We start from the raw sequence: 19139 nt of genomic DNA, 5'->3' as shown, positions 1-19139 counted from the left end.
ACAAATTTCTATTTCTGTGCTTATGAAGGTGTATCACTCTTTGACAGTAGTACTCTGAATAAGCTGAGGCCTACTTCTCTAAAGTTTGAAGGTTTGATTTTTCACTATTAAAATCTGTGGCCAGTCAATACTAAAGATATACATGATTGGATGCAGGACTTGAACGAATACTATGTTTACTCCTGACACTAAATCGAGATGAGCTGCTGACTCCCTTGAGGGCAGAGAGGCCCTGTGGAGAGACCTCAACAAATTAGAGATGGGCAATCAACCACTGGAGGAAGTTCCACAAGGGAAAGTGCCAGATTCTGCACCTGGGACAGGGCAAACCTGGCTGTCTGTATAGAGCAGGGAATGAGAGGCTGGAGAGCAGTGCTGCAGAAAGGGACCTGGGATCTTGGTCTGTGGTAACTTGAATGTGAGTCAGCAGTGCCCTAGCAGCCAGGAGGGCCAAGCATGTCCTGGGAGCATCAGGGAAAGCATCAGAAGAGGTTTAGGCTGGATATCAGGAAAAGGTTTTTCACCCAGAGGGTGGTTGAGCACTGAAACAAGCTCCCCAGTGAAGTGCTCACAGCATCAAACCTCACAGAGTTCAAGAAGCATTTGGACAATACTCTCAGGCACATGGTGTGACTCTTGGGGCTGTCCTGTCCAGGGCCAGGAGTTGGACTTGATAATCCTGATGGGTCCCTCCCAAGTCAGCATATTTTGTGATTCTATGATCAAGAAAAGTTTTTTGTAAAAAAGATTGTAGGATTTAACACACACACCTCATAATGCAGTATCAACTATCATCTAGCATCTTTTTCTCAAAAGACCAAATTTAAAGATTGGTGTAAGAACATACTACCTAATAAAACAGCAAAATGCAGTGTAGCTATCGAGCAATGACTACCCATTTTCAGTCAAAAGACAGCTTACAGGCAGAAAATCTGTTACTGAGTATTTTTCCAAGTTTACAGTCATGGCTTGATTAAATCCAATGAGCTTGGTCAATTTGTTTTATTCTAGTGAAAACCTTAAGTAAAAAATGTTTACTTGGTTTCTTCCTGAGCATAACTCTTTCCCCTGAAAATACTTCTGTTTCTGAAGAACAGAACATCATTTGTAATAATTAGAAAATGAAAATGTTTCCTACATATGTAGATTCCAACTCAGATCCAAAGAAAACATTAACATCTTAGGCTGGAGTGACTGTTAAACTAATAAGGTTCTTCTGTTTAAAGAATAGCACACCAGGGGAGCATAATAGAGCTGTTCAAATGAATTCATTCAGTTTGGTGTTTTCTGAATAAGTCATTTGACAAATCATGTTTTCTAATTCTGAAGACCCATTCAGCCTATGCACTGTCACCCTGGGGCATTGCCTATTGTTTGAAAGTAAAAACAAACATATGCAAGTGACTCTGAAACAATGGACAATATTTAGCATTGGCATTAACATATGCATTGCCCCCTGAAGCCAAAAGTCTTGTACCTTCCAAAATAAGTTTCCTGAGTGCTGCTGCAAAGACTACTTTATGTTACCAAAGATGGTATCCTCTTCTTATAAGGAGGAGCAGAAAAAAGAAAAAGGCTGCCAGAAAGCTGATACAACTGCCTGGTTCTCTTGCCAGTCTCATTGCTAACAGATCAGGTAAGACAAATCCTATGCCAGCTAAGGACTGATGAAGACAGAGCAAAGACATCTTTCCTTCTGTCTTCTCTGACAATTGCCCAAGCATGACCCATGCTGCAGCAGTAGCAGAACAGACAGCTCTGTCATAGCTGCCGTCAATCTAGGTGTACCTCTGAAGTGAGAGAGCCTGCACCACCCATGAGGTGGGCACTTCAGCCTACGAAAATGCTGATTTTACTGCTCGGCTTAGGTTTAGTCTTGAATAAACCACACAGCCTAGAGCTCCAGGGACACTGCAACTACAGAAGGCCTGCCACAGGGAGCATGGCAGCGCCCCACCATTGCTCCCTCAATACCTTTCTCCTTGGAGCCACCCATGTATTGGGCACCTCAGCCTCAGCTAGAGGCTGCTTTGACTGCTCCGCTTGGGGTTACAGTTACGCTTAGGCTTAGTCTTGAACAAACCACACAGCCAAGATTTCCAGAGACACTGGAACTACCAGAGGCACTACAAGGAGAGCATGGCACTGCCACAACATTGCTCCCTCCACACCTTGCTCCTTGGCTCTACCCATGTGCTGGGTACCTTAGCCTAAGAAAATGCTATATTTACTGCTCCACTTAGGGCTAGGACCTATAATGTTACACTGCCTACACTAAGTATAACAAAGACAGACTGTCCTGATTTCAGAACAAGACAGTAACGCTTTACAGGCTATTGTAATAGAGGTTATAGTTTTGTCTGGTTTTCATCCTTATTTGCTCATCTTACTATCAGCTTTCCAGGGACTCTCATTCTGCTAAAAGTGTTATTATATTACACATTGCCTAATTGTAGGGTGTTAAGAATTACACTCAGCAAACATAACTGCACTACTTCAAGACAATGTAAACCTTGCTCACATGGCTGCGACTTCTGAGATTGTAAAAAAAAATTCTCATGTGAATCAAAAATATGATGTTGATTATAAACAAGGTAGTTGATTAATGTCACTATGAACACTGTGAAGAAACAAACAAAAAATCATTAACATGAGCCTTTCACTGAACTGCTATCAAGAAAGAAAAATATATTCCCATCCCTCTGCTTTATATTATGAGCCAATTGGCTGCTCCTAGGACAAGAAAATAGGTTGTGGAAACTTGCATCACAGCATTGAGTCTCCCCCAAGAGGGTAGTAACTGGTTACCATGTCGTAGCTACCTGCCAGGCCTGTGAGAAAGTCATGGCATCTATTCTGCCTTACAGCACCTTGAGAGAGGTCCTCCAAAAAACACTGTGAAAGAGCACCCCATTTTATAGTGTGCTCTACAGATCCCTGCCTAAACTGGGCCATAGAAATAATGCCTGAAGTGGTAGAAGAAGAACCTTAACAGAATCAGGATGAAAGTAAGCTATATTTCATCATGGAAAGAAGGAAATAAGTTAAAATGGAATGAGTTGTAACCAAACAGAAAAATAATCCTGCAAGGCAAAGTAAATCACGTTTCTAACAAAGGAGAAACTGCAGATGGTGACAAAGTAGTTAAGAAGACAAAATCTGTAGAAACTCAGCTGTTTTTCTGTGTTTTCAATTCCTTGCTTCCAAAAATCAAAATCTAACATTTAGAAAATATATTCCAAAACTGTTGTCATAATGGCACGATGCTTAGATATTTATCCAAAACAAACACACATAAGAACTTTGTTTTTTCAGCATTAAGTCGCCAAACAATTCGGCCAAGAAATTAAGGAGAAAGAATCTGAAGACTGTGTCAGCCATGCTGAATGGCTTCAGCTTTAACAGCTACTGCTATTTTTGGTGGACATATAAACATGCCTCATTTATTACAAAACTGCTTTGAAACTGACCTGCAGATCAGAAACAGACTAGGGCTTCTAGGCACTGGGCCACATTGAATAACATCCCAGCTGGGAAATTACATCTGGGGGACTGTTTGTCCCCATGGCCTGTTTTCTCTTCTGTTTTTCTCACAGATGGCTGCAGGTTTTGCAGAGCTAATGCACTCTGTTATGTTAGGCATAAGCAGCATCCATCAGGAGTAAGCAACACAGTTACACACCTGAGAAGCATACTTACACACCTGAGATGAAGTACTCATCTCAGTACCTGGAAGAAATAAAGTTTGTGTTCCATTTTTTGATATAACTTGTGCCCTGATACCAAGACTGACTCTGTTAATACAGAGGACATCTGCAACATGCAGGCAGCATTCCAGGAGAAAAGAAATCAGTGGAGACTAAGTGTTTTGAGACTTGAATTTTCCATATATCCCAGTGCAGGACAGAAGTGGTGAAGCAGCAGGCAAGCAACCTTTTTTTCTCAGAGAGCTTCCAGTCTGTACTGATGTGTTCTTGTAAAATCTCCTACTTCTCATGATAAACTACTGTTTCAGCTACTTCTAGGTCACTGATCTGGTTGTTCATCTGGAATTTCTCAGGTACTGAGCAATCCAGCTAGGGATCTTGGACACATAAACCATGGCACATGCAGCATATGCTTGCAGGCTGACACTGAGCAGGCTCTGGAGAAGGCACACACAGTACATCTGATACTTACAGAAGGTGCTGGATGAGCTGCACAGAATGTGCTGCACCATTTACACTGGGTGGGATAGGGCTTGGAGAAACCTCTTCAAGTGGAAGCTGTCCCTGCCAATGGCAGGAGGGTTGGAACTGGATGATCTCTAAGGTCTCTTCCAACTCAAACCGTTCAATGATTCTATGAATCAATATCTAAGGCTTGTTGCCCCTGATCAACTAAAACAACAATAAAGATAAATATGGAAATCTTTTCAGAATCTTCTTTTCAATCCATATACAAGTAGAACTCAAACTGACCTCAGCTACAGTTTTTCCTTAGTGATGATTTCTAGATTTCAAGTTCCATGGATTTTAAAGGTCTCTACTGAGAATACAAGCTACCTGAAGAATGAAATGCTGTGGAATGACATTATTGAGCTATCTTCTCATTAAATCTGCATACTGAATTAATTTAGTTATGAGTTGTTTGCATCTCATTTGAACCATACTTTTCTGTGGAATGTAACCTTTTTTAAAGTTTCTCAATCCCTTTTTAAACCAAATCTTGCCATTTTTCTTCTTCTGTGCTAGTCATTTCCAGTAAAATTTGCTGAACACAATTAAGTTTTAGTAAGTACTTGATAGCTTCTGGAATTAAACTAGAATAGCGAATTGAATCTGCAACTAGAAAGTCACAATGTTTATTTCCATAAAAGAATAAGTATCTCAGAATATTACACTAAAGAATGGAATGCATTTCAAAGCACAGTAATTTCTCTCTTGTTATAGCCTCACTTCATTCAAGGCTGAAATAATGTCCAGTAAGTTAATGTCTTTCACTCAGAACATTTATATTACTGTGAAGCAATAGATAATACTACCAATACTATTTAGCTTCAAGAAAGCAATGAATACTACCAATACTATTTAGCTTTAAGAAAACAATGAATTGATTTTGATGGATTTTCTTTTCATATAGCAAATCATCACAGCATTTTCATTTCATTTAGGTTCCATGGAAGGCATGCAATTTTTCTTCAACAGAGAAATTCCATCTTTCCAAAGTACAGATACTTCTTCAGCAAAAGGTTTAAAAATGCTATTTGCTCATGCATGACTTCCCTCAGTTTTTTCAGCTCATATAATCATAGCTTAAAATATGCATAGCATTCCTAATATCAGCCTTGGGATTCATGCTCTTAACAAGCTGTTCATTCTTTTTCAAAGTAACTTACTGCCTGCATGTGAAGCTGCAGCGATGTAGATATACACCATAGACAATAGCGTGCTCTCAACCCCTGCCTAAAAAACCCTAACTTTGTCCTATTTCTTTTCTTATCTGTGCAAAAATGTTGCAATTAGTTCCCTTCATAAAGCTGTGTAGGTGTAAAGAAAACCCTTGCATGAAATATTCTTACTTTGGAGTTTAATGTAGGTCTGCTTAGCTCATCCACATGGGGAGGGAGAACGACTGTAACAAAACTGATTTTTATGTATGCATATATAGAATCTTGCACAAAGAGAAAAAGGTGAATAAAAAGTCTGGGTTTATATGAATTACGTTTGGAGTAGGTTTAACACCTACTGTGCATTCACAGAAATAACAGTGTGACATACCAGGTAGTGAATCAGAATCAATATTATCCTTGAGCACTACCATGTCTTGTCCTCACTCTCCTCCATCTTCACCATTTCAGTGTAGCATTCCATTTTTTGTGACACATATGAACATTATCTGAATAATTTCCAAGTAAATTAAGTGAAGACTCTTCAATAACCTTGCTTTGCAATGCTAGAACATGCTGTCACTAAAGATTATAATTGGCTTTGGTATTCAATGATCTTGTGCACAAAAATCAAAGCCTGAAATGAGGCAGAGCAGTGCAACAGCTCAGCATTCCTGTGGGTATAGATGCACCATCAACATCATGTGCACATAATCCACCCACCTACCCTTTTTCATTCCGAGAGTGCCTGTTTCCTCACACAGTTATTACTCCCACATGAGTTTGCCCTTCCTCTCCCAGCTTCAATCATAATGTTAGCTGATTTCTGGACAGACTAAAAACAACAGCTGCTTCCCTCTGGGCATTTAATACCATTTAGTATGCTTTTTTTCCTTTAGGAAAAAACTGAATCTAATAGTGGTAAAAATAACCCCAAACAGTCAGACATTTATAGGAGTGAACTGGAAATCTTTACTACTCTTAAATGCTTCTAACACACAGCACATTCTTGCATATAGGAAACTTTTTTTAGTGGTGAAATTCTGAATGAATAGATCAGTTTAATTTACTGTCAAAACAGAAGTTTTAATTCCCCTAACTCACTCTGTGATCAATGTAGGAGCAGTTGGATCTTTTTCTTGTTATTTAGTGCTTTACAGTTTGTTCAGATGTAGAGTAGTCCTTCCTGTCAGAGCACTTTGATACAGAATATTTGCAGTAGCAGTGTAAAATCACCTTGTCAGTAACAGCATCCTAGAAAAAAACTCCTGCTAACCTTGATGAGGGGAGAAGTTTTTATTTCAGCAGTTTTGTCTTTGCTTTTCACCATCCAGATCTATTTCAACTGGCAATAAATTAAATTGATTTTCGACTTCAGTCTGTTTCACTTAGTAGTTGCTATGTCATGTCCTCATTTTAATCTCAACCCACAATCTTCTTCTTCCTACTTTTTCCCCCTGTTCCATTGAGGAAGGGATATGAGAGAGCTGCTGGATAACCAGCTGAGGCTGACTCACCACAATGCACTAGGGACAATCACTCAAATTTTTGCAAGGAGAAATTCTCTTCACTATTCTGAAATAAAGTCTTTGGCTTCAGCATTAAATTTCCTTCACTAAGTCGTTTTCAGTAATACCAAAAGGATCCATAGTTCTTATTAGAGACCCTAACTCTCAGAAAATAATACAATACAAAACACATGCAGTCACGCAGGATTTTTTTCCCAAGAAAAAAAAGGTGGGTTTTTTTTTCTCTTTAGCTAGTGAAATAAACACTTTTAAGGTTCTTAATGTTGGACTAGAAAGGCAAAAATGTACTTTGTGTCAGTGCTGGCCCACTTTCCACTTCTCCTACACTGGTTACAGAGTACTCATTATTTCCTGACCTCTCAATTATTTTTTTCCAGTTTCACTCGGGTTGGTTTTTTGTACTTGTCTTTTAAAGCCCAGTCCTTGGGTACATTCTCCAGTCATATGTAAACAATTCTGAATAGCTCACTCAAACAAATCCAGACATGTCTACATGTTCAAAATCTATACCATTTCTCTGCCTTTTTATGGTGTATTTATGCAATATTGACTTGCAAAAAGAATTGCCCTTCAATGCTTGCAGCACAGCAAGCAAAGGCTCCTTTATTTGTGCCTATACAGAGTTTAGTGTAATAATGCAGCAAACAGGGTCACTAAAATGACCCTGACTTAGAAACACTTCCCTCTTTTTCTTTTTATTTTCCCCCAAGTGTCAGAAAAAGACAATTTTCATCCTCAGTAAAATTCATCCTCTTACTTCTAGAAGGCCATTGTGAAAAGTAAGCATGAAAAATCTAAGACATACATATTATTTTTCATTTTAGAAAAATCTCTGTAGTGCCATTAAATATAAAAGGAGACAGAATCCAGGACTATGTGGTATAGTAGCAAAGAAGCATGCTGGCCACAATGTCTCGTTTCTGATATTATAGTCACTCTACACTTGAAATCCACCTTACATCTAGACATGGTTTTTCTTAATCTTTTTATGCATGCAGTAACATCAGCAAAAGCCTACCAAGAAAATCTTACTGCAGATTTCTTTTTCCAGCCCTAATTTCCTGATGTTTTTGAAATGCTAGTGTAATTGAGAAGGGGTTGGAGTAGTGTGTGTATTTTTCACTGCAAAATACTAATATTTCCAAAGTCAGAGTGAAAGTGTACTTATGACATAAAAGTTACAGCCAGATGCTGCTGTCACTATCTCAAAATATAATCAGACTGCATGAAATGGACTAATATGGCCTCTGTGGTTCACAGTTTTATACTATTAAAAGTAACTTAGAAATAATGGAAACTGATATTGATGGGATCTGTTCTTGATTGTGCCCAACAAGGCAGCCAGGAATGTTTAAGGAAACCAAAACAACAATAAAAGTAAATGAAAGATCTAGCTGCAGGCTGCAGATGACTCTTATTTCTCCCACCACATTTTCAGTAAAAATTTGGCAGGTTAGTAAACTTACTTAGCATTTTTAATGGTCTTCTGAGTATGAATGCTATGATGAAACAGACTCAACTGAAAAAAATACTGTTTTAGGCTGTTAAATTATATAAGGTAGTGGAATTGAATTGACTAAGCTGAACCGGAGGTAAAATATTAATACTTGTTAGGAGGTACTTATAGGTAGATACATTGACAAATATGTTCTAAACAAAGCTGGACAGGAAAAAAGGACAGATGAATAGAGTATAGTATTTGTGTTAGCCAGAGTGCTAGTTTTCACATTCTGCATAGTGTTACACAGAAAGAACTGAAGAAAGGAATGTACCGTATGATCACTCTCAAGCCTCAGACATCAGTGTATACAAAACCATCCACAAAGTAGTTACATCTGCATAATATGCATACATCAGGATAGATGATCTATCTGGATAGAGATAGCTATACATGGATACAGCATGGATGGAATTTATTGCTTACACAGTAGAATAACAGTGAAAACTCAATGGAAATACTATTTTCCCATTTTACTGCCAAAATAAAAAAAAAGGAGAGTAAGGAAATTAATTTTTAATTTGAAAATGCTTTACTGGTAAATACACTTTATACACCAAAACAAGATTGAAATGCATTTTGTGCAATTTTTCTTAGAACTTTGGAGACATTTCTAGCTTGATTCTTAAAGGACCTTTTCAACATTTATGTGGTATACAACCTATTACAATTTCCTACAGGAGGCATGTAAGCATTGTAAAGTTCAGTGCAACACTACTGATTTGTTACTCGGCTGCTTGTTTTGTTCAAGGGATCAGTTTGGTTTTTTGGATTATATATACAGTTGTTGTACTGCTCATATTTCCCAGATATACTTCAGTGTTTCACTTTTAACACTGAAGAACTTAAATGAAAGCAAGTTTTAAAACAGATGTTTTTGATTGCAGCAAAATCCATACTCTACTGCACTATAGCTATCAGAAGTTTTGCCTAACTTACTGAGAAAAACCCACAGGAATTCAGTCCAAACCAAGGGTTTCTTCTAGATTTGCAGCAACCCATGGAAACAGTCTTGAAAGGTAACATCTACATTGAATTGTTACATCATTTCTGAGCGATTCAAATCTCAAGAGATTTAGAGACCACACAAGTCTTGTTCTAGCATGACACTGTAAGTGGTACCTTCAGGACCAGCATGTGTCCCACTGCATCTTGTACTGTCTCCCACAACCTCCAAACATTTGTTCTCCCCGAGGTAAAAGTTGCATTTAGGGTAGCTGCTAGGTGTCTTCATGCAGCCCAGTTGCAACCCCAGATACTGAGAACTATGTGCTTATGTGTAGCTGCTTATTGCTGGTGTTCAGTGTTCCTACTCCAAAATGCATTTCAACTTCAACAAGGGAAAGAAGCTTGACAGTCAGTGCTGACTTTGGCTCTACCTTATTTAGGCTAAGAAATTTCTTGGGCATAACACAGATGAGGAAATCTAAGAGATACAATGAATGCAGGACAAAGTGGACTTTAAGATGGCAGCAGAGGAAAAAGAGTCCTCCACAGTAGATTTGACCTGTTTTTCCAAGTTTGCCATGGGAAAAAGCCTACTTGGCAGGAGTTAAATAAGTTTATATGGACACTGCAGAGACTCGAAATTCTTCTTGCTTGGGTCAATCTGTGAATATCCATGCACAGGTTCTGTACTGACATTTATGTTCTGGCCAGTCTGAAAGAGGCAAATTAACCTACTGAGAGAAGACAAGTGAATTCAAGTATCATGTTTTAAAGAAATAACCAAGTGCTCAGAACAGTGCTGCAGCAGCACCTGATGTCTCTGCTTCTGGATCCATTGCAAACATCAGTTGTGCTGTGGTTTGAAAATACATTGCCAACACAGCTGAGGCTTTCCGCATATCTGGCATAACTTTAAATATACTGCATAATATTTCTGAGGGACTTGTGGTGTACCCCAAGGTGATTGGGAGGGGAATCTGGCAGTAGTTATCATTCATGACCACAGAGAATATAATCATGGCTATGGTGTAAGTACAGAGCACTTGGCAGCTGTGTTGTGAGATATTTGTCCTTTCCCAAAAGTCAACTGCTGTTGTAAGACATGAAATGATGATAATGACTTCATTGTCCATGCCTATTTTGGTGCCACCCAAAGAGGAAGGAGATAGAAAATGAAAGCAAGGTCTACACCACTTGCCCTGGATGCCAGGTTACCTTTAAATCTGGTCCCTCACAGCCTCTATCTGCAAGGTTGAAGAGACATGGCTCACTTGAATGTGTGCAAAATGGAGGACATGAACCTGATCTGCAAGAACTTCAGGGATAGCAAAAAACTGTTTAACATCTGACAGAAACCCTGGATTGGATCCAGGTTTGGAATCAACAGAACTCAGAAATCAACTAGGAACATATAAAAGTCTACTAGGAGGATCAGATAAGACCCATGTTGGGGTGTGATTTTTGACATTGAACAATCTGAAACTGGATACCAAATACATGCTGTTGGTGCCTTAAAGGAAAAAATGATGAAACTCCCCACCAAGCTGAGTTACTCCTCAGAATTGCTCTAATTCATCTGTACAAAGTGCAGAGTGGTAATTCAACAATGAAATCTTCTTTTATCAGAAGTTATATAAATTGATGGATAAATACAATCCTTAATCCATAGATATGAAAATTTCAAATGATGGTTTTGGATTCTTTCATTCCAAAATAAAATTAAAAAACCTCCATGCTAATACTTTTACTTCTCTTTCTGATAAATTTCAGACATCCTGTCAAATAAAGAAGAGAGCCTGTTTTTCATATTATGGTATGGGAAATAATCAAAACTTGTAAATAAATAATTACTGCTATCATCAGCTTACAGTTCACCTTATTGGAAATCTTAGCAATGCATTGACTTTTTTCTTTTATAAAGCAGAATCTCCTCCCATACATTTGAATTCTGTGATTTAATCAGCTAAAAGGTAAAATGTATTTTAAATGTACTCACTTATTTTATTTCTTGCTTCATTTAATTTTTCCCCAAGGCATTTAGCTTCATCAAACCTGTCAATGCAAGCATAATGATACAGAATTATTCTAGAGAACAACAAGTTACACAAGTTATCACAATAAAACACAGAATTACTCAGTACTACCTTTTGATCTGTAAGTAGAACTAACTGGAAACAATTTTCCATTAGGAAAGATTGTCTTGTCTAAGAGAAACCATCTAGAATAGCCTTGATCTAGATAAAGTAACTTAGGAAATCCACAAATGGTACTTCTGTCTAACTCAAAAAATGGTAAAACAGAGTAAAGAAATATGGCTTCTCCCTACATTCCCCCTCCTCCATTAGTCTATTTCCTCATAAGACTGGAACAAGTTAGAATTTCAAGTGCCTTCACTGATATCTGCTCACAAACATTTGCTTTCAAGGCTCAGTGGCTGAAGCTGGAGGGTTCCTGAGCACTTACTCTGTCTTACATAAAAACGGCAGAAGCCATTGAAACTTCTGTGACACTTTATAAAAGCTTTTTCTACTGGTGTTAACTTAGAGCCCCAAGCAGGCATTGAGGATTGAGTAAACACCAAAGGGAAGAAGCTCTAAAGTACCTCTCTCTTTCTTTCCCTCAGGTCCCACGAGCCAAATAGTAAGTTCATCAATAACTTACTAATTCCTGAGGCAAATCTCACATTGGCTATTGACTCTGATTCATTTTCACAGAGAGATTTTTCTGGACAAGTTGAAGCCAGCTATCTATCCAGCCTTTATTCATAGGTTACTGCTAATAGCAGAATAGGTTGCTCATCTGTTTTTGAAACACCACAGTTTATAAACCAGCACAATAACATAAACTGAAATTTGGCATTAATTTATGACATTTCAACAGATTCCATCTGCAACTATGAATCATAGCCAAACAAAATAAACCAGGTAAAGACACAAGATTTGACTCTAATATTAAATGGGAAAAGCTATTTCCAATACTTCTTTAATTAAAAAAATAGGTGGTATTGTCTAGCCTTAAGGTGATATTGCCATGAATAGTGATGAGTGAACAATTATATTGCTAGCTGAAAAAACTCCATGAGTATCTTACATGGAGACCACTCAACAGAAAGGCTGAAGTTTCCAAATCATGGCTTCTATTACCTACAAAATAAATACTCCATGATAAAACCCCAGAGTGAATTTAGCCACTAATTTTAGTGGAAAAAGCATTTTTGGCAAAGATTTCACTCTTTGAATGCAAATGCCAGTAATTAAAATATAAACATCTTGGAAAACAAATCTCTAATGCATTATGTAAACCAAGAAAAGCTCAGAGGCTGTCTAATGAGAAAATGGAGGCATTCAGTGGATTAAATGAATATTCATTTGTTTTTAATTATTAGAAATTACAACAACAAGTGACCCAAGTGAAACTCATCCTTTCCATGAAACTTGCCCATATGTACTGAAAAAATGAGTTAGCTGTTAACCAGATAAAACACAGAAAGCAAGGAAAGAAGAAAATGGAAAAAAATTAATTGAGAACAACAAAATGGAAGCTAGATGTACATCACATCTGTAAGCTCAGTAGAATTTTACTACTGGAAATATTGACTAAGATGGGATTTAAAAGCTTCGTGCAGTATGCAATATTACATTGGAGAGGCACAACTGGGAAGATTTCTTGGTGGCATATTTCACCAGAAAATGGGATAAATTTTTCTCCTCCTCAGAGAAACAATCCTAAGAGAACATGGTTGCATTAAGAAATGGGATATTATTAAGTTCTGTGGAAGTCAAGTATAGAAAGTCCAAACTGCAGAAATCTGATTCTGTCTGGGTACAAACACAGGGTGGTTTATATTAAGCAGGGAAGCAGCTACTAATGTACAGAATAAAAATGAAAAACAATTCCTGTAAAGCTGTAGAAGATTAGAAGATCACCTTTTCTATCTTACAAAGGCACTTCCCACAGGCAACTGTCTTAATAGGATAGCTTGAATATATTTTCTTTCACTTGCATTATCTTTAACTTATATAGGTTAAATTATCTTATATCAGTTTCCCCACTTTTTAAATCCAGAGACATTACTGAATTACAGTTTAAGATACTACACCTGTGAAGAGCTCTGAAGTAGTAGGTGAAAGCTTTATTCAAAACCAGATTTTTTAAAATATTTTTTTTACAAAACAAATGCTTTTCAGTATTTGATTTAATTAACTGAATGCTTTTGATCACTTATACACAAGTAGTTACAGAAAAAACACATGTATATTGCATCTGTATGACCATATATAGTCACAGCAATATGAATAATTTCACAGCCCAACCAACAGTTGCAACCTTCACAGTGAAACTTCCAAGTAGGCAGTTCACCATTCATGTAGTATATGAATGATATAATGCACACTTGATGTCTTACTGAGATGTGGCAGGGGCTCCTGAAACAATAGAAGCCAATAGGGAAACACCAGGGAAATACTTCAAAGGAATTAAGGGGTGTTCTTCTAAGAAGATGGAGAGGCCAACAGCTGAGGTGCCTTTATACCAATGCATGCAGTGTGGGCAAGAGAGGAGCATCTGAAAGTCACTATGCTGCTAGAAAGCTGTGATCTTGTTGCCATTACTGAAACTTGGTGGGACAATCCCATAATTTGAGTTTGCCTGCCAAGGGCTACAGGTTGTCACAAGAGACAAGAGAGGAGGAGGGATGGAGAGGTTGCTCTCTAAACCAAGAGGAGGATTGAGTGAAGAGCTGTTTCTGAAGAACAGATATCTTCAGGCTGATAGCTGGTGGGTAGGAATCAGAGACCGAGACAACAAAGGGGACCGAGTGGTTGGCATCTTCTACAGGATACTCAAGGGGGGCTACTGACAAGGCCTTTTTGCTCCAGCTAATGGAGGCATTAGAGCAGGTCCAGAGCAGGGCCACAAAAATCGTCAGAGGGCTGGAACACCTCTCCTAGGAAGAGAGACTGAGAGAGTTGGAGTTGTTCAGCCTGGAGAAGTCTACAGGATGACCTTATTGCAGCCTTTCAATATTTAAAGGGGGATTATAAGAAAGATGGAGACAAATGTTTTAGTAGGGGCTGTTGTAATAGGACAAGGGGTAATGCTTTAGGGTAGATTCAGACTAGGCATAAGAGAGAAATCTTTTACAATAAGAGTGGTAAAATACTGGAACAGGTTGTCAGAGAAGCGGTGGGTGCCCCATCCCTTGGAACATTCAAGCTAAGTCTTGACAGGGTCTGAGCAACCTGATCTAGTTGAAGATGTTCCTGCTCATTGCAGCAGGGTTGGACTAGATGACTGTTAAGGGTTCTTTCCAACTCAGACTATTCTCTGACTATGATAATTAGCAAGCCAAGAAAATCTACCCAAAATACCCAAAGTAAAAAATAAGACAGCTAAAAATAAGCAATTTGTGAACCAAACACTGTTTGTGGTATGACAGAAGTGGTTATGCAACTATAAACAAAATTATTAACAAGAGAAGCCTACATATAAAGGGAAGCTATGGTAACCTTTAAACATGTGGTGTCCACACTCTTCCTGTGCAATTTGAACACTGGCTGGGTAACAGAACTGTTGTGTAACTTTTGTGTAACTGGTAGTTCAGAGGCTTCATCCCAAATTACAGACTGGACTTTATATAAATCCATTCTAATGAACTCAGTAAACTTGGAGCTACAAGCATCTTTGCTAAAAATGACTGCAAATGGCAGGGGAAATGGTTTTGTTCCAGAGTATCAAAATTCACATTAGCACAGTTTTCAGCAATCAGCTGATGCCTACAAGAGAGGGGTTACACAAGGTATTCGTTTGAATCTCTTCGTCCTTTAAGGAAAGCAAAATCTGTCATCAAGCTTTGTCGATTCTGCTCATTTCTATTATATATTCTGAAACCAGAAGGAAATACTGGTTTGCTTCATAGTAATAACAAACAGAAAAAATACAGAAGAATTGTGATTAACTAGAGGAAGGGCAGGGCATGGCTCAGAACTGTATTGCTCTCATTATCATGCAGTAACTATGAAGTGTTCTGTTTAATAGCTACGCTAGAAATTACTACAGTGTATTCACTTATGCTGTGATGATGCAGTGATGTGGCATGATCTGATATATTGATCAAAAGAAAGGCAGTAATAGACATCCAGTTTACATGGATAAATTCTTACATACATCTAATACCTTTGCAATTTGTGGTCCTGTGTCTGAGTTATAGATCCAGGTAAAAAGTTAATCAGTTCAGAAAAGCGATAAATAGCAAGAACTCAAGTAAGTTCCACAAAGATGTGGAGATTATTTCATGTCTCACTTTCACTGAAGTAAATGAGTATAAGACTTGGTGATCCTGAAAACAACCTCTTTCATGCCTATGAAGTCAGAAAACAGAAGAAACCAGAAGAAAGCAGAAGAAAGCAGAAGAAACCTGGAGGAGAAAAGCCCAGGACAAAAAACCTCACAAAAACCAAACCAAACCAAACCAAACCAAACCACAGCAACAAAACCAACAACAACAAAACTCCACAAATAAACAAACAAACCTTTCAACCAAACAGAAAAAAAAACCAAACCAAAATCCCCCAAGCAACTGTTACGGGAAATGTTAGTTACAAGGACAGATTGAGAGATCTGCTTTTGGCATCTGCAATCTCAAAGCTGTGTATTTATTTTGAGTACTAGGAGGGTTAACACTTGAAAAGCTGACACTGATACAGTACTGTTATCCAATCATCATGGACAAGTGTTGGTGGTTTAGTTTGTGAAGTTTAAAATCTGTATGACAATTCATGTTTTCAATGTTTTGCCCTTCTCACTATCTTCCCCAGATGTGTGAAGTGTTTTGCCAACATTAACAACAAATGTGGAAGAGGAAAGTATTATTTCTGTTTGTGAATGCAAAACTGGCAGAGAGAAGCTAAAATCACTTGGCAAACAGGTTAGGAACACCAGACAGATGCATATGTTAAGCATCTCCTAACTATCCAATTCAGTGCTGAAGCCAGTAAAACATTTTTGACAATGGAAACTGCAGTAATTGATTCAGTCACATGGATTTTACTTCCTCTAGATAATACTTGATCATGAATGCCATTGCCACATTGCTTCAACATGGCTGTGAAGATGAATAAAATGAGTGGAAATATGCTCCAAGATTCCTCATGCTACTTTCACATTCTATCCAGACTTCTATCACCACTCAGTGCCTTCTGAATACGAAATGTCCTAAGTAAGAAAAGGTGAAATGTCTGTACCAGGGCCTCAACAGAAGCCTGGGACGTCTGGAGTAAAATTACATGTCCCTGCCCAGACTCATAATGAACTCTTGGATGTCCTCCTCCAGCTGTATTTAGCTATAACACTCACCTCTGTTTCAAAAGCTGTTTGTTGTCCTCAATGGTTATACTGTCAGCATGGTCCCGCTTGAAAATTTCAAAAGCTTCCTGACATCCAAGTGACATCTTTCCTCCTGCCCCAAGTTAAAAAAAGATAACTATTTAGAGTCATCAAAAGATAGACATTTTGCACTTATTTAGATCCTTTTCAGACAAATGCAGCAAGTCAGCCCAGGGGTCTTAGAGCAAAGAGAAGACTAAGTTTGGTTTTCCACTGATGGGAAAGCATTTTTGACAAACGATTTCTGTTATCTGACAAATAAATTATGTTTCACTTCACTTCTCTGAAGTCTGAATGCTTGAGGTATATGATTTTTCAAGATAATTTTAAATGTTTCTCAGTAAAACCAAACTTCAAAAATTTAAAATATGTGAAATATTCTTCAGTGTGAGCCTGAGGTATTTTTACAACAGCAAAATGCAAGTTGCTTCTGTCTTTCTTTCATCTGTTTCACATTGGACCCTAAATATATCTTGAATATTTTCAGTATTCTGGAAGAATAAAGTCAGTCTTCTTTTAATTATGTCTTAGTAAATACTTTTCCATATCCTTTTATATAAAGCAAGAATTCTGCCTACAAAAATGGTTGGTGCCTGCCTTTTTACATTTCCAACATGGTGTTTGTTTCCTTTAGTGCACTGGAATGTCAAGACCTATTTGGCCTTCAAATCTTTAAAAATCACGAAAGAAAAATACTACAGTCTGTATTATTTTCAGTTCTCATCGCTAGATGATCTACAGATCCAAGTAAGATATCATGTATCTGTATTTATTATTAACAAAAAAATTCAAAGGCTTAAGGGGAATGAAAGCTTATACCAGCATCTGTGTTATCACCATTACATATATGTCAATAAATGAGCAAGAAGAAAGGATGAGACTTGCACTTAAATAAATTACAGGAATGACAATTGCTCAGTAGCAGCAAGGGGGAGGAGCCTAACACTCAAACTGTATGAAGAATGAAAACTAGCTCCACCTTTAATTCAACCTCAAGGTTGCAACTTAAACCTCAAGAATGATATTCCTTAAGTTGGAATTTGACTCTCCTTTGGTTGTTTCCCCTCTTCAGTCTTTCTTTTGTCCTACCCACAAGTCTGCCTTCCTGCTTCAGAGCTATCAAGACGCCCAAATCCATTGTGAACAAGAGCTATAAAGCTTCCTAGAATTTCTGCTGTGCATGTGTTTTTCTCTGTGCATGTTTTATGCCAATGGACCAGCATTGCCAGTAACACATGCACACATACCAGCTTTTTTTTCAGGCTACCTGCTGTGCAATTTTGGTGTAAGGGTTTTCTCCTTCTCCAGGTTTCTCCTGCTTTCTTTAACACAATCTTCTCATTTCAAAGGCATGAAATATATTGTTTTCAGGGTCAGGGTGTGAATCTGAGGCAAGAAATAGGCAAAACATGCCTAAACAGGCTGGGATGTACAATGCTGGGATGTTACCCCTTACTGGGGTCTAGATGCATAAGCTGCATTTTAAAGTCATTCTAAATATATTCTGCTGCACCTTATCATACTTATATCAGGGTAAGTTCCCATTGGCTGCAGTGAGATTTCTGGGATGTAAGATACTGTTTACAGAGAAGAAGATACTGTTTACAGAAGATACTGTTTACAGAAGAAGTACCAGTTTTGTTACTGGTAACAAAAACTAGGACTCAGGATTCTATGATCAGTAAAAGTTAAAAAAAATATTTAAAATAGAGAGAAAAATTTGCCCCTTGTTTCAGTCAAAAGAATCAGCACATCTGTTACTAATTCAAAAATTTTGAGTTGAAAATAGAACCACCAGGAATGTTTGAATGGCAAAGCATGCAGAAATGCTCCACCCTTTTTGAATAAGAAAATCAAGGAAAGATACAGTGCAATATTTACTGTTATGTGATCCAAAAGAGCAAGAGAATTTAGGAACATATATTTTTCTGTGGTGATGACCTGAGAGTGTAATGTTCATGTTTCATGTCTGCCTCGAAGAAAAACAGGCAGCTTTGCAAGCAGAATTTTATAGCACATTCATCCAATCTCTAGCACTAATTTTAACATGCAGCCTGAATTGACCCCCTAGAATTGCTTTTGTTGCAGAAAAAGCTCATATTAAGTGCAGAAAGCCTGGACAAAATTAATGATCACGTCTAAGATAAACAATGGCATGCCCTTATACATAACATTGCAATGTAAAGTATTTAAATCTTCTGGCCATGTGCTGCCTTTGAGAGTACAAGTAAAAACAGTAAAGTAAGTTTGGAAAACAAAACTGCTACAGTGATTATTGCCACTGTCTGGCAGAAATGCATCAACCAAAATTAAAGGTAACCTGATAATCATTTTCCAGCACTAGCTTGAAGAGGCAGCAACTTTGTACAGCCAAACAAAGCACGTGAAAATAGATCCCCAGAACACTTGGGAA

General features: G+C 37.9%; 1 protein-coding gene across 10 annotated transcripts in view; it reads right to left on the bottom strand.

Moving 5' to 3' along the window:
- Positions 1 to 19139, bottom strand: part of KIF6 (kinesin family member 6) — a 157510-nt gene that overhangs the window by 43854 nt on the left and 94517 nt on the right. For all 10 annotated transcript variants that reach the window (XR_014850759.1, XR_014850760.1, XR_014850761.1 and 7 more), the window contains exons 14-15: positions 16697 to 16799; positions 11340 to 11395 (exon numbers count right to left, since the gene is read on the bottom strand). Coding sequence is in view for 7 of the 10 variants with exons in the window: in XM_085055068.1 (XP_084911194.1) it covers positions 11340 to 11395; positions 16697 to 16799 (159 nt within the window). In the remaining 3 variants the exon portion in view is untranslated. The remainder of the gene's footprint in view (positions 1 to 11339; positions 11396 to 16696; positions 16800 to 19139) is intronic.

The sequence above is a fragment of the Lichenostomus cassidix genome, chromosome 3 (genome assembly GCF_008360975.1).
Source record: "Lichenostomus cassidix isolate B80296 chromosome 3, HeHo_3.0, whole genome shotgun sequence".
NCBI classification, from domain to species: Eukaryota; Metazoa; Chordata; class Aves; order Passeriformes; family Meliphagidae; genus Lichenostomus; species Lichenostomus cassidix.
This window is presented reverse-complemented; position numbering and strand designations above follow the sequence as displayed.